Here is a 14,619-nt window from a genome sequence, read left to right as displayed (position 1 = left end):
TTGACATATCCGACCGGTCATCTCAATTCGTAGAATTGACCTCGTGCCTTCTAAGCAGGTCGGACTAGTAACTTGATGTTTCCGACCGGTCTTCGTTGTTCGCTATTTGTAGAGTTGATCTCATGCTCTCTGTGCAGATTTGATCGGTCATATCGAAACACCTACCGGTAGGGGTGGGTGGGTTCAATTCTATTTGGTTTGACGCGGATCTAAGTTATTATTCGATTCGGTTCAATTTTTTTTTCGATTTTTGTTCAATTCGGTTTTTTTCTTGTTCGGTTTGATTTTTTTTCTAAAACTTTTTCTTTTTAAGAATAATACAAATAATGCCGAGTTCAATGAAAATTAGTTTATTGTCCCTCAAACATTCCATGTAATCCCTCAGTAGAGGAAACGCATTTCACATCAATAGAATCGAAATCCACAGATATTACATAATCCCTCAAACACTCCATGTAATCCCGCAGTAAAACACTTACATGTATTGATTAATATTATGGTTTAATTCCTCCGTTTGGTATAATTCTGAAAAACAAATCTTTAGATAAAAACAATAAACGCTTTATATAAAATTTCAAATTCATTCAAATCTAACACAATTTCTGAAATCGAAAAGACCAAATCCAGACCAATAATTGTAAAATTGCAGACCCAAGTCATTCATATCTATCAACAATTGAGCCATAACAAAGAATAAAATGGACAAGAATTTTATCCAATTTACACTGCACTTCTAGTCGAAGCATCGTACCCAAGAAGCTTCTAGATCAAAGCTCAGTCACTGAGGGGAACAATTGCATCAGAACAGTTGGGTGAAAGGTGGCAAGATCTGGTGCATGTCAGCAACGGCAAGCGAGAACCACCTCGTTTTCGACGATGGCGGAAGCCACGGCTGACTTCGGTGGAGGTATGAGTCGGCACAGTGGGATCAGAGCGAGATGCGGCAAGGGAGAAAAAAAGAAAGGAAAAGATATGGGTGGGAGGGAGATGGGAGTACAAAAGAAGAAAAAACAAGAGAGAAATGGGAGATAGGAAGATGGCGGCATGAGAGGAAAAAGAAATATCCATTTTATATAAAATTAATATATATTTATTCGGTCCGATTTTTGAATCATTAAAATCGAAACCGAACTAATGGTTTTCAGTTCAGTTGGTTTTTTTTTCGGCTTTGGATTGAATTGTTTTTTTTTTGTTTTCGGTTTTTTGAACTCACTCTTACTTACCAGTCGATGAGCCTAGAACTTATCCTAGTTTCTCAAACTCCAACAATACCCTACCCGTTTTGTACTTGATTCATGAAGAGTTCATCTAGAAAAATAAAACAGTAAGTTGAAAAATGTGGATTGTGTTTGTAAGGGAGTTTCCAAAACAAAATAAACAACAATTATCCATTCGACGTTTAAATCAAAGAATTCTGCATATTGCAATATCTTACACAACGCGTTTAGTTCTTCGCAAATAAAGTTTTATTGTTCAGGGGGCTTGCTTCCAGCTTTAATGGTAGATCACCTTATCCATGTTTGAATCTTGTTCTTCTTGTGCACTTGAATCATGGCCTATTAATATGTCTCCTATCTCTCCACCATGGTTGTTTGCAATGCTCAACTCCGTCTCCACTTTGTCTTCTCTTTTGACCTTTTTGTACACAAAAGCATTTGCAATTAACACATAAACACAAAAATTTAGTGTGCTCAAAACTGCCAGCACCCAATAGAAGTAATCGAGGTGAGCCCGATTGATATTGTCACCAAGCCATTTGTCACCATTTCTTGAGGTAATTAACTGCACAGCAGATATAATCCAATTGCTCATGAAACTGCCAACTCCCATAACACAATAAAGCGCTGCTGCTCCCATACTTCTCATTTGCTCCGGCATTTGATGGTAGAACAATTCTTGAAGTCCAACCGTGGCAAATGCATATGCGAGGCCAAGAATCAAGTATTGTGGGAGTAACCACCATACCCTCATTGGTACTATTGCTTTAGGTTTATCAATAAGATTGTAGTCTTTTGCAATGTTGAGCCTTTTGGCCTCTACTAGAGCTGACACAACCATAACGAGTATGGATAGAACTAGCCCAGTGCCGATTCTCTGTAGCACAGTAATACCCGAGGGGTGTCCCGTATATTTTCGGGCTATTGGGACAAAAACCCGGTCGTAGATTGGAATAGTGATTAGAATTGCAATGCCACTGAGGCCTTGAAGCGATGCCGGAGGAACCTTGAAATGGGGACCGATCGATAGGATAGTTGTGCTACTTTGTTTGGTGAAGAAGGTGTTATGTTGGACTTGGATTACACCAAACATTAGGCAACTCAACCATAGGGGGATGAGTCGGAGGACGAGCTTCACTTCTTCCACTTGATTGAGAGAGCATAGCCTCCATGGATTTCTAGGTTCCGTTGATGCATCTAGTTCGTCTATGATCATTGCTTTGTCCAAGCATCTGCATTATTATTTGTTTTCATTACACAGTGAGCTTGTTAATTGTAACTAATGAGAGTGTGGATCTCGCACGGGAAAATTAGAGCCAAGGGACTAGCTAAGTACTTTTACTATAGGAAAAATGGGGAAGAACAGCCAAGGGGAAACGAATATAATCTATGAATGCATGTGGACATCCTAACTAGAGGTTCGGACGTCTACGTCATCTATGACTATGTATGATCTTATCCTTCTATATAACCTAAAATTGTCTAATTAGTCATTGACTAAGTCATTATGTGTCTGTTTTGTTAAAATGAATGACAAAAATGTGACAATTGTGATCAACTCATAATCCAACCATCAAGATTATTTGTATTTCCATTTACATACCCAACAAATTAACGTGACCCATTGAAATGATTAGAGGCTGTTTGTCGCTCAAATTACCCTTAGGTTGGCACCTTATAGTATATGTCCATATATGATCATTATGTCATATTGAATAATGAAATTCCACATTACATTTTGTTTGATTATCACCATTATCATTGTATAGTTTTAATAATAAAGAACTAGCATATGGGCACATACAAAATGTATGAGAAATTTTTTATTTTTGTTTTTGAAATAGAATGAGAGAGGAAGAGAGTGATAGAGAATGTGGAGTGGGAAGTTTTATTTTTATTTTTTTTATTTTTTATTTTATAATTAAAGATATGTTAGGATTATATGTAGGTGAGGTTTTGATAAAAAAAAGAAAATTTTGATTGTGTGAAATTACATTTCTGCTCCATATTTCTTATTCATGTTCTGTTTTAATTAGAAGGTTAAACTAGTAATTTCATAGGATTTTGGTTGACAATAAGTGTTTATTAATTAGTAGAGATATTGCTAATCTATTTATTTATTTATTGTTTACATTTAAGAAAAATGAAAACTAATGAAAAGGGCTTGAAAACTTTGAGTTTTAACGATAAGGACAAAATAAAGGGTAAAATGAATAGTACCAGGATTGACTTTTTGGTGTAAAAATGTGGTTTTTCGTTAAAGTGAACAGTACCAGGAGCTTTTCGTTAAAATTCGCTTAAGAAAATCGATAGTGAATATATCATATTCATAACTTTTCGTGAATATATGCAATTAGAGATTCTCTTGGAAAATTATTGGAAGTTCTTGGAATTGTAAGATTTATTGTTTTTTGTTTTTTTTTTTGGACAAACGATTATATACGTTAACGGAGAAGGGGTGGTTGAAATTGTAAGATTTAAGTGGCAGGATTTGTGCCTAAACCCTAGTTTTTCTCTAAATGTGGGTTTTCTTTTAGGCGGCTAGGGTATGCGCCTAAACCCTTGCGTGTTTACTAATCCGTAATCAAATTGAGAGGAATTGGATTGAGGAAGAATTAGATTGATGAGGAATTGAAATGAGGTGGAATCAGAATCAGATTCATGTTGAAGTTGTTTACTAAAACTGTCCGGAATCAGAATATAATTCCATCAATTTGTTTACTAATTCAACAGAATCGGAATATAAACTAGTATGATTACTAAAATGCCCTTGTCCCAAATCAAATATTTTATATACTTTTTTTTTTAATAAAATTTGATATGGTATATAATAGTAAGAAAAAATTAAATTGCTTTTTTATTTCATAGACACACTCAAATGATTTTATTTATTTATTTTTATAAATTTAAGTATTGACTTTAATATCTAATTTTTTTCGCTTAAGTTGTAGTTTCTTCTCTTCGGCATATGTATGGAGTTGTTCATAATGTGAATGAGTATGGAATTATACTTAATGAGCTAAAATGACAAGGAAAGAAATTGTTGGGAGCATAAAGGTTATTCCTCTCCTCATTCCTTTGTTTTTATTTCCTTTCCTTTCCTCTCTTCCTTGGTTTTTATTTCCTTTTCTTTCCTCTCTTCCTTTGTTTTCCCCATTTTTCCTTTGTTCATTCCTCTCTCTGTTACCTACTCCATCGTCGGTACGGGTTAGATTTCAGGGAAATCGATCTTCAGATCCGAGAATTCACGTGCGCATGACTATGCGCTGGGCCAGATTTTGCAGGTCGTATCAATTAGTCAGAACCTTAAAGTCGTGCAACGATGCAAGCGCAACCAAGCTTCTGACGGTGGCTTCGAACTTCACTCCGGTACTGTGCATGTGAAGATGGCGGTGCATGATGCTGAAGTTGTAAGGGAGTTGATGAGAGAGAGAAACAGATGAAAGGGAGGTATCTGATAGCTTTACAATGTCTTGCAATTATTTTGAACAACAACTGACTTGAGCGTTGGAGTGTTTTCTTGCAGGTCCCCCTGCTCTCATTGTTGACAAGTGAAGATGGTGTCCAAGGCTTCTCAACGTGTTCAAGATTACTTGTTGGTGGAGAATTGGAGTATCCGAAATTTTCGTCTCCAACAGTTAGCGCCGTCTATGTGAATTCGTACAAAAGCCGTATCGAGAAGTTATGGTCTCCACCTAAGCCACAATGGGGGCACGGGCCAAAACCCTAAATAATGGGTGTGCAGACTAGGCATGTTTGGCAAGGGAGACGCGCTTTTAGACTTCTGTGCTGCAGCTGCTGCTGCTGCTTTTGTCAGTTCGACAAGATGAGATAGAAGTTTATATAATATGTATAGCCTATCAGACAACCTTCTTAATCAAATTTCGTCAGTCCTCGTTTGTAAATCTTTTTCTTAAATCACGAGGCGAAGAAAGCTAGTTGAGCACCTGTCATCCCTCCCCCGCTTTCACAAGCTACGAAAGAAGATTGTTCGGGGAGGCCTCTGGCGAGGGATTCAGCGAACGTAAGCATGAAGATTGCGGTCAACGAATCTATGGAAAACACAGGCTTGAAGAGAAAAAAGAAGCCCAAAAGATCAGACAGTCAAAGATGATGCCTGATAAGCAAATTGTCATTGAGGAATTGCACGAAGAAACCATTTGAGGAATTGCATGAAGAAACCATTCCATTGGGGCAACAATTACTCAAAAGATGAGAAGGACGAGACCTGAAGCATTCAATTCTAGCTTGGGAAAACAATTACACAAAGAGACAATGAGTTCTTACCAAGTCATCAAACAAAACATGTGTTCAAGGTTTCAAAGCAAGGAAACACAATCAAAGTTCACTCTAGCTACAACGGATGTAATGAAATTGCCTAACAGTTATTCGGCAAGCACCTAAGGGTTGTTTGCAAAGGAAATCCATTTAATTTGACAACAACGAAGTTGCCCAACAGATAAGAGTTTCTACCTTACACATGCGCATTAATACCGTTGATGTTATTCAAATTTTAATTACTCTGGGGCCATACTATTACTATATAAATTGATGATCGAAGATCATGAGACTGTGGGTTGAAGACCTAGACCGAAGGTTGAAGACCTAGACCGAAGGTCGAAGGCCAATATGACCATGGCCGAAGGCCAAAGTCATGGTCGAAGACCATATGATTGTAGCCAAAGGCTAAACTAATGATGAAATCTCAAGTTGAATGAATTTTTGCAAAGAAACATTTTTCCTCTACAAACTCTAAACGATACGTGTTTGCAGAGAAAAAAAGGGGCAATGTGGGAGCCAAAAATGACTCCTCCACTAAATGAGCCACTAGCATAGCAAACATGAGGAGTGGAGCCACAATCAAGTAACATAATACCCACTCCATGGAACATGGAGAAATAGAAGGAAAGTGGGACTTGGAGCCCAAGACTTGAATGCCTATAAAAGGCCAAGAATCCCACCAGCCTAGGAGAAGAAAAAAAGGGAAGTATCTGATAGCTTTACAATGTCTTGCAATTATTTTGAACAACGACTGACTTGAGCGTCGTAGTGTTTTCTTGCAGGTCCCCCCGCTCTCATTGTTGACAAGCGAAGATGGTGTCCAAGGCTTCTCAACGTGTTTAAGATTACTTGTTAGTGGAGAATTGGAGTATCCGAAACTTTCCTCTCCAACAGTAATCCAATTCTTCCTAAATCTAGAATTGAATTCCTATTTTTGAGTGGACCCCACCATGTTCTCATTCCCATAAGGATTAGTAAACATTGGAATCCTTTCAACTGGGGAATGATTCCCTTTCATTTCATTCCATACCCGATGCGTAAACGCGCCCTTATTTTTCTTGCCTAATTTGGGAATGCTAGTAGACTAGGCAGTAGTGCAAGTTTTATTGCCGACTCCAAGATGTCGTTCATGATGTGCATTTAATCATGAATTTTTTTTTCATCTAGTTAGGTTTTGGGCATCTCTATACTGACATGCTCATGGCTATGAAAAAACCAATTTGTCCATAGCCATTCCTGGATGAGGGGATTGTTAAACATCCATTGTCCTTTGCTTCGGTTGTGGAAAAAGAGGCTATTCCGTTTTCAGACTTGCCGGCTCCGGTTGTTTAGGATGGGAAAACAACAGCCACGATTTCTGAAGAGGGATATCAATTTGGCCTTGATAAGTCCAAGAATACGCTACGTGAATGTCTCCAATTGAATGCTAAGGAAAAACCCTACACTCCTGCGGATTTGGAAAAGAAACTAGCTATTCTATGCTGTGGTTTAAGGTCTTGAAACATCATCCTATAGCCCATATGCAAATGTTCTTACACGTTCAATTTTGCTTCAGAGTTTCTCTTTCTACGGTTTTAGGCTAAGGGAGCAAATTCCTAGAACTTTGAGGGTTTCGAAGTGGTTACCGAATTTTTCCCCAGAGAACCAATGGAATACCAATGAAAATATTTGGACATTTATGGGATCTTGGTTTAGATTTTTGGGAGCCAAGAACTCTCTTCGACGTGCCAAGTGGCATTGGAGTGCCCGTAAAGATTGATGTTAACACTTTAGGAAGGAAACTTGGACTTTTTGCTCAATTTTGGTCGATGCAAATTGATCTATAGACCTTACTGTTGATGACCAAGCGTAGCAATGGGGCATCAATAGAAATTGGGTTAGAATGTGAAGATTTGCAGGTTATTGTTACCACTGTGGGAATGTGGGGCATATGGTCAGTCGCTGCAAGTATGCACAACAAGGGTAATCTGATATAGATGTGAATAATGGAAAGGGTGATGGATATGAACATTGTGGTCATTCAAGACGGCATAATGCTAGAAAACACCGTACTACCTCTAAGGTTTTTGTTCCTAAACGGACAGATAATTCCGTCAAGGGCAAAGCTGTTGCGATAACTGAAACACCAACGAATTTTGTTAACCATCGAGAAGGTCCGCCTTTTGCACAAAATTTTTCCGTCTTTTGCACAAAAATTTATCTCCCCACATAGGTCAACTATTAAGAGAAATGCCAATAAAGAACACATGCCAGGACAACATGATACTATGGTAAATGAACCTCACGAAGCTGTTATCAGTCATGATCAATTTGTTAAAGTCCCATATCGGTGGGTTCAAAGAAACCCAATGGGTTTAAATAGAACTACCATACTCTAACTAATATCAAGGTTTTTGCGGTAAAACCCCACACCTAACAGATTTGGTAGGTGGTAAAGATAGAGACCATATCGGTGTTGTTAGAGTGGGGCGGGTCCAGCGATCAAAAAAATCTAACATGGTATCAGAGCCCACAGTTTCGAACCCATGCAATCCAATGAGCTTGTGTGCAAGCCAATGAGCTTGTCACCCATAAGGAAACAAGTCTGAACTCTTAATATAAGGAAACAAGTCTGAACTTTTAATATAGAGACGACTGTTGAGTCCCATTGAAAACAAGTGGGCCCAATGTAAGCCGACTTCTGAGTTTCAATTACCGATGTGGATCTCCACGTGTAAACCACTAAATGAGGTTACACGTGAGGGGATGGTTAAAGTCCCACATCAGTGAGTTCAAAGAAACCCAATGGGTTTAAATACCGAAGTCTTTTATGGTAAAACCTTATACCTGACAGATTGGACAGGTGGTAAAGATGGGGTGAATATTGATGTCGTTAGAGTAGGGCAGGCTTGGCAATCCAAAAATCCAACACAATTGGAGCAACAAAGACATCTTATGACTGGTAATATTGAGAAAATACTGTTTAGAGTGAAAAATTGTAATAGACGGTTGTGGAAAACAATATGTTAGAGTAGAATCTTTTGGTGGATGAATAAATAATTTTGTCGCGAAGGCAAGGAAAAGTGGGGTTGATGATGAGGGCTCTAAGAGTGGCGGCCCAACGTGAGCCATCCTCTGAGTTTCAATTACGATGTGGATCTCTACGTGTGAATCATTAAATGAGGTTATACGTGAGAAGGAGTGTTAAAGTCCCACATCGGTGGGTTCAAAGAAACCCAATGGGTTTAAATAGAATTACACTATTCTAACTAATACCGAGACCTTTTATGATAAAACCTCATACCTAACGGATTGGGCAGGTGGTAAAGATAGGGACAATATCAATGTCGTTAGAGTGGGTTAAGCCCGACGATCTGAAAATCCAACACAATTGGAGCAACAAAGACATCTTATGACTAGTAATATTGAGGAAAATACTGTTAAGAGTGAAGAATTGTAATAAACGGTTGTGGAAAACAATGTGTTAGAGCAGAATCTTTTGGTGGATGAATAAATAATTTTGTCGCCAATGCAGGGAATAGTGGGGTTGATGATGAGGGCTCTAAGAGTGGCCAATCCCATGTTTCTCGAACACCTTTGGAGGGTTGGTATTATTAGACTGAAAGAGCAGAGGTTGAAGCGGAATTAACTTTGGTAACATCTAAAGCTCAATGGAGGATAACGAGTAAAGCAGTATTGCAAGCTAATAGGGAGGCTTGATTTGGTCTAAATTTATTACTCTTAGAACAATGGCGTGGAAAGTCTTATGTGGTCGCGTTTTAACCGAGGACATGCTGCAAAGACGCATGATGTCTATGGCATCTAGATGTGTTTTATGTTGTTTGCATGTGGAATCTTTTGAGCACGTTTTAGGTACATGCACTTTTATCATGTCAGTTTGGCAGCATATTTGAGATGATTTTGGCTTGGGTACACTTCATGGCTCCCTATTAGAACGTTTTCACCATGAATTGGCCTTGAATAAGAGTTCACAATACGTACGAGATTTTGGTTGGCAGCTTTGTTTCCACTTTGTGGCCGTATATACTTGAGAAACCAAGCTTGGCATGCAGGACTTAGTATTAATGTTTCTTATGCTTTTAAGCTTATTGTTGGTCAGATCCATTATTCAAATATAATAGAGTCTGGTTATATGAATAATGATGTTTGCGATTGATCTGCGTTGAAAAGGTTTGGTGCTACATGTAGGCATCATCGAGCCCACGTTATATTAGAGGTGTGTTGGCTTCCTCCTAATCCTGGTTAGGTTAAGTTAAAAATTGATGGTGCTCAGAAGAGTGGTTCTGGTCGTGCTGGTTATGGTGGTGTGTTTCAGATTTCAAGGGCCAGTTCTATGGAGCCTTTCTTCGAACGTGGAGATTCCTAACTCTGTAGCGGCAGAGGTAATAGCGGTAATTAAGGCTATTGAATTAGCTGCAGTTCGGGATTAATATTTTATTTGGTTGGAAGTTGATTCTAGTTTGGTTCTACATTTCTTGTGCTCTTCTCAATTGGTTCCTTGGCAATTGAGATGGAGTGGAGGAATTGCTTGCATAGAATGCATTTCGGTCTTTTCACATTTATAGGAAAGGTAATCAAGTTGCTGATCCCCTTGCAAATCATGGTTCCTTTTCAATAGGTCTTGTTTGGTGGAATTTCCCTCTAGATTTCAATTTGCTGTATTATCATCGAGATTATGTAGGGTTTTCTTACTATTGCTTTAGATAGGTTATCTTTTGTTGGCCTTGTTATATTTTATATTGGTTGTTAGAGGTTTTGTTTGTTATCATGGTCAAGGTCATGCTTTATGCCCATTGACAGATTGTATTTTCCTTTTTTTTTAATTTTTTTTAATTTTTAATAAAGCTACCTTATTTTCACTTCCCACAATAACAATGCTAGAGTGGGATTGATTTTATGATTTTCCTAAAAACACATAGGCTAACCCTAACAGTTATTTATTTCCTTTATTACAATTATATGACTAATAGATTCTCACTTGTGCTGATCTTTCATATGAATTTATTTTTTGAAAAAGAAAAAAAATGAATGGTTTAAATCATGAAAGCACATTAGAAACTTCAAAGAGTAGTACTTTATGTGATATTAAGTTGTACCTGAGTTGATTAGTACGAGCCAAAACTACAGGCTGCGACTGACCTTGTAGCTGGCCTTCACCCTTCTCATCTCCATAACAAACATTCTCGCAATTGAGTGTCTCAGTGACATGCCATTTCCGAGCTGCTGCGACGAGCACTTGTGCCACCGTAGTAAAAGGGCTCCCTGGAGGCCTTTGCTTCCTGTACCTCTTTGTTCCCAACAAGAATGATACTAGTGACACCAACAAAACCCCTGCCAATATTCCAAACCCTAATCCCCACCCAACATTATCCTACAAGTGTAGTAATTTCAATTAATTAGTGTCATAATTAATAATTAATTGACAAACGACAGGACAAATAGTAAGATTAGTAATGTTTTCTCTTTTGACAAACAATAGGATAAATATACTAAGAGTTTTTCTATTTACATCACGCAATCATCTGAATTCATCCCACAAATTATGTTTTTGTGATATCCAATTTTACTCCTAAGGAAATACACCCACATCCTCATCACATGTAAATTTCTCCCCGCCCAGACAACAACCACCGGCGTCCCCTACCAACCTCACTGTCCTCCTTCTTTCTGTTGGCATTCAAAGTTTGTTAACTCAATACCAATTACGTGGGTGATAGGTTTATAAACTCCGTCACACCTCGCACTTTTACTCTCTTTGAAGCTGGACCGACAGAAAGAAAAGAAGCAGCAAGCTTTGAGAAAAAAAAAAAAAACTCTCATATATTAGAAGAGTTTACAACTCTTATTGCTGAAATGAGATTAGAATACTAAAGCCTTACGGGTAAGACTTACTTATATACGCAGAAAAGAAAGAACCACACAAGTGGTTTTAATAAACAATACAAAACAAAGACTAACACATGCAAAATAAATGAAGGTGTTCAAACTCTTTGTACCCTTTTCAAAAACCCATCCAACAACTTTAGACTTTTGCACACACACACTGCATTACTCGACTGGTTGCAACCACATTTTCGGCGAGCACAGAAGAAGCATTTAATTTTGGTAGGTGCAGGAAGCATGAGTCAAAAAATAGCTAGCAGCACACAAACATTGAAATAATTTTTTTATTTGAACTTCCAACACTTTCTCTATCACTCAAGCAGCCAGTATCCATGTTCCTTCTTCCCTTCTCGAAATTATATGAAATACGAAATTCCCGCCAACAAAACCCAAGAGCAAGGAGTTCCTCAATTTAAAACTTGATTTGTAATTTCTTTGAATTCATATTCTTATTTTGATTCAACGTGTTCTTGATCTTTTGATGGTTGATACTTTTGAATCCAAAATCAATAAGAGATACAGAGGGAGGGAGAGGGCAACTATCAGACTGGTAAGGATCACTGGCGTCGTAGTCGGGGATCGAGGAGGGGTGCCTGAAGGGGGAAGGGGGAGGGGAGGGGGCGTCTTGTGTTTCCTTTTATTATTCTTTCTTTATTTTTTATTTACAATTTTTTTAAGGGTAATTTGGAAATCAGATACTTTAAAATTTTTGTGGGTTGAACTTAGATGGGTAATGGAGTGTAACTAGAAAAACTTATATACTAATTTCATCTAATAAACTACGGGTATTTGAAATTTGGGTGAAAGAGAGTACATTGTTATAACCAACTTAATAAAAATTTTGTTTGTTACAATTATGATTAGTAATGTTTTTGTAATACCAATAAAACATTAAAAAAAGAAAGAGGAGCACAAAATGCAATAAAAGTCAACAAGGTAATTCCACGAATATACAAGTTATTAGTAGTGTATCCACAATATTTACCAGACAAAATAGCTTATTCAACAATTGGAAGTATTAAATACCTTTTGTGATTTTGTTTTTATTTTTAGAGGAATACTATTCATATCATATTTTTATACCATATTTTCATACCATTTTATATGGCATTTGATGTGGACAACCATATCATTTAAATTAATCATATTTTTAAATTTAGTTCATTATTTAATAAACTAATAATTAAGAAAAACTAGTTAATTAAATGATGATTGTGATATACAAGAGTCTTTCTGCTTTATTTCCTTGGATTTTGCAAATTTTTCAAATAATGTGGCTATCCACATCATATGCCACCTAAGGTGGTATAGAAATGTAGTATAAAAACATGGTATGAATAACATTACTCTTATTTTTATGTACTATTATAATCTAAATACTTTTGGGAGGATGTGGGAATCTTAAACAAAAGTTGTTACCTGGAGATATACAACTCCTAGTGTGGCAGAAGTGGCAGCAAACACGAACCCCAAGTACCACCAGTTGAAGAAGGAACTCTTGGCCTTTATCTCTTCCGGCGTGTTCTCATCGAACTGGTCTGCTGCAAATGTTTGCAAGCATGGCTGCTGCCCACCTTGAGCCACCGATAAAATGTAGAGCGCCGCAAAGAACACTGCTCGGCGACGTTGCGAAGGAATTACTGAGACGGACAGAGTCAAAAGAACCGTGCCCTACAAAATGATATACAAGCCATGAACACAACTACATATGGACATCTATCCAATCATACATGATTAATGCTTTCTTGTCAAATAACCTGGCTACGTTCTATATGTTTATGATATCTGACTGTAAATCTGAACAAATTTAGAGTACAACTTTCCAACTTATTTAATAGGTTGGATTCACAGTCTCGTAACACAAGTGAGCGTCATACGTACTTAACAAAACTGAACATTCGACACATATATTATGGGGAAAAACTCTTAGATGATTTACCAGGAAATAGATGGCGACGGAGAAGACGATGGTTTTGAACCGACCAAAATATGAATCTGCAAGAAAGGCTCCGAGGACAGGGAAGACTGATGAGACACCAAGCCAGGTGGTGACATTCTTAGCCGCCGCGGCTAAGGGCTGGTCCAAAACATTTGTGAGGTACATGATGAGGTTACTTGCCAACCCATAGAATGCGAACTGCTGGGCCACCTCAACCACTGCAAATAAAATTTAATTAAGCACAAATAAATAGAGTACTCATAAAAGATGAAACTCCAATATATTTTCAGAAAACTTAAAAATGAACTGAATATAACTATTCATTGCGAAAAAAAGTACAAGTAATCGTGGAATTAAATGAAAAATAAGATGAACATAGAAAAATTGCTTACAGATGATGAAAATAGCAGCATTCCAGCCACCCTTACTGGATTTTCCATGTGCAGTAGAAGCAATATTCATAATTGATGGTGTTTAGAGAGCTAAAGTATTATTGAACCACCTCATCAAGAGAGAAAAGTACTTGAGATTTCTCAGGATATGTTTTACATGAAATTTTTTCTTGTTGAATTACTATGAATGTGTTTCCGAGCTCATATATATATATATATGGGAAATGTTAGGGAAACTAAATTTGTAGACAAAATTTTAAAAACTAAAAGATATAGAAGTTGATGATTGATTTATTACTTAAGGTTGATTAACGTGCTTATTCCTTTTGGTGACACATCATTTAGTTTATAAATTTTGTCTCTAAATTTAATCTCTCTAGCATTATCCATGTATATGTGTAAGCGTGTGTACGTATATATATGGTGCGCACTGGGCAACTAGAATTTATAAAGCTATTTAGTTTGAAGCGATTGTGGCCTTCTATGCTTATACAGAATTATTTTAGGAGGCAAAGTTGCTGGCTGAGCCCCCCAAGACAGGAGAGTGCAGCATATTTCATTGCATGGTTGCATGCATGGCAGCTGGAGGACATACCCACGTGACTATGATTCATGTTGATGAATTTTATACGGGGAGATACACTATTAACAAATCAACTCGTGATCCATGCACAAACTGGCATCACCGACAATTACAAACGCTGTCAATAAGTGTGATATAGTTAATGACCCTTTCAAAATGTGATCGTTGATGATTTTCAGGGGTAATATGTCTAACCTATCCAGTATGGTACGTATTCGATTTATTTGTCATAATAATTTAGTACTGAAAATTTCACACATAAAATTTTTAACTATCAAATAGAGAGAAATATTAAACCATATTATTAAATGGCAACATTATTGC

General features: G+C 37.3%; 1 protein-coding gene across 1 annotated transcript; it reads right to left on the bottom strand.

Annotated features, from left to right (window-relative positions):
* Positions 1-1,343: 1,343 nt before the first annotated feature.
* LOC103952184 (protein NRT1/ PTR FAMILY 5.4-like) lies at positions 1,344-13,650 on the bottom strand. Its single transcript, XM_048585967.1, has 5 exons — positions 13,638-13,650; positions 13,321-13,538; positions 12,801-13,052; positions 10,595-10,869; positions 1,344-2,449 (listed from the first exon to the last, which is right to left on the bottom strand). The coding sequence occupies exons 1-5, from the start codon at positions 13,642-13,644 to the stop codon at positions 1,495-1,497; spliced, it is 1,707 nt and encodes a 568-aa protein (XP_048441924.1). The 5' UTR covers positions 13,645-13,650; the 3' UTR covers positions 1,344-1,494.
* Between the last annotated feature and the right edge of the window lie 969 nt (positions 13,651-14,619).

The sequence above is a fragment of a genome, unplaced genomic scaffold (assembly GCF_019419815.1).
Source record: "Pyrus x bretschneideri cultivar Hongxiangsu unplaced genomic scaffold, Pyrus_bretschneideri_v1 Contig24, whole genome shotgun sequence".
NCBI lineage: Eukaryota > Viridiplantae > Streptophyta > Magnoliopsida > Rosales > Rosaceae > Pyrus > Pyrus x bretschneideri.
This window is presented reverse-complemented; position numbering and strand designations above follow the sequence as displayed.

Bases quoted from the DNA above. Each gene is read 5' to 3' on its own strand.
- LOC103952184 (XM_048585967.1), bottom strand. The intron at 10,870-12,800 runs GTAACAACTTTT...CTACACTTGTAG, and splicing joins TAGGAGTTGTATATCTCCAG to GATAATGTTGGGTGGGGATT. The intron at 2,450-10,594 runs GTACAACTTAAT...ATAATAATGCAG, and splicing joins GCTCGTACTAATCAACTCAG to ATGCTTGGACAAAGCAATGA.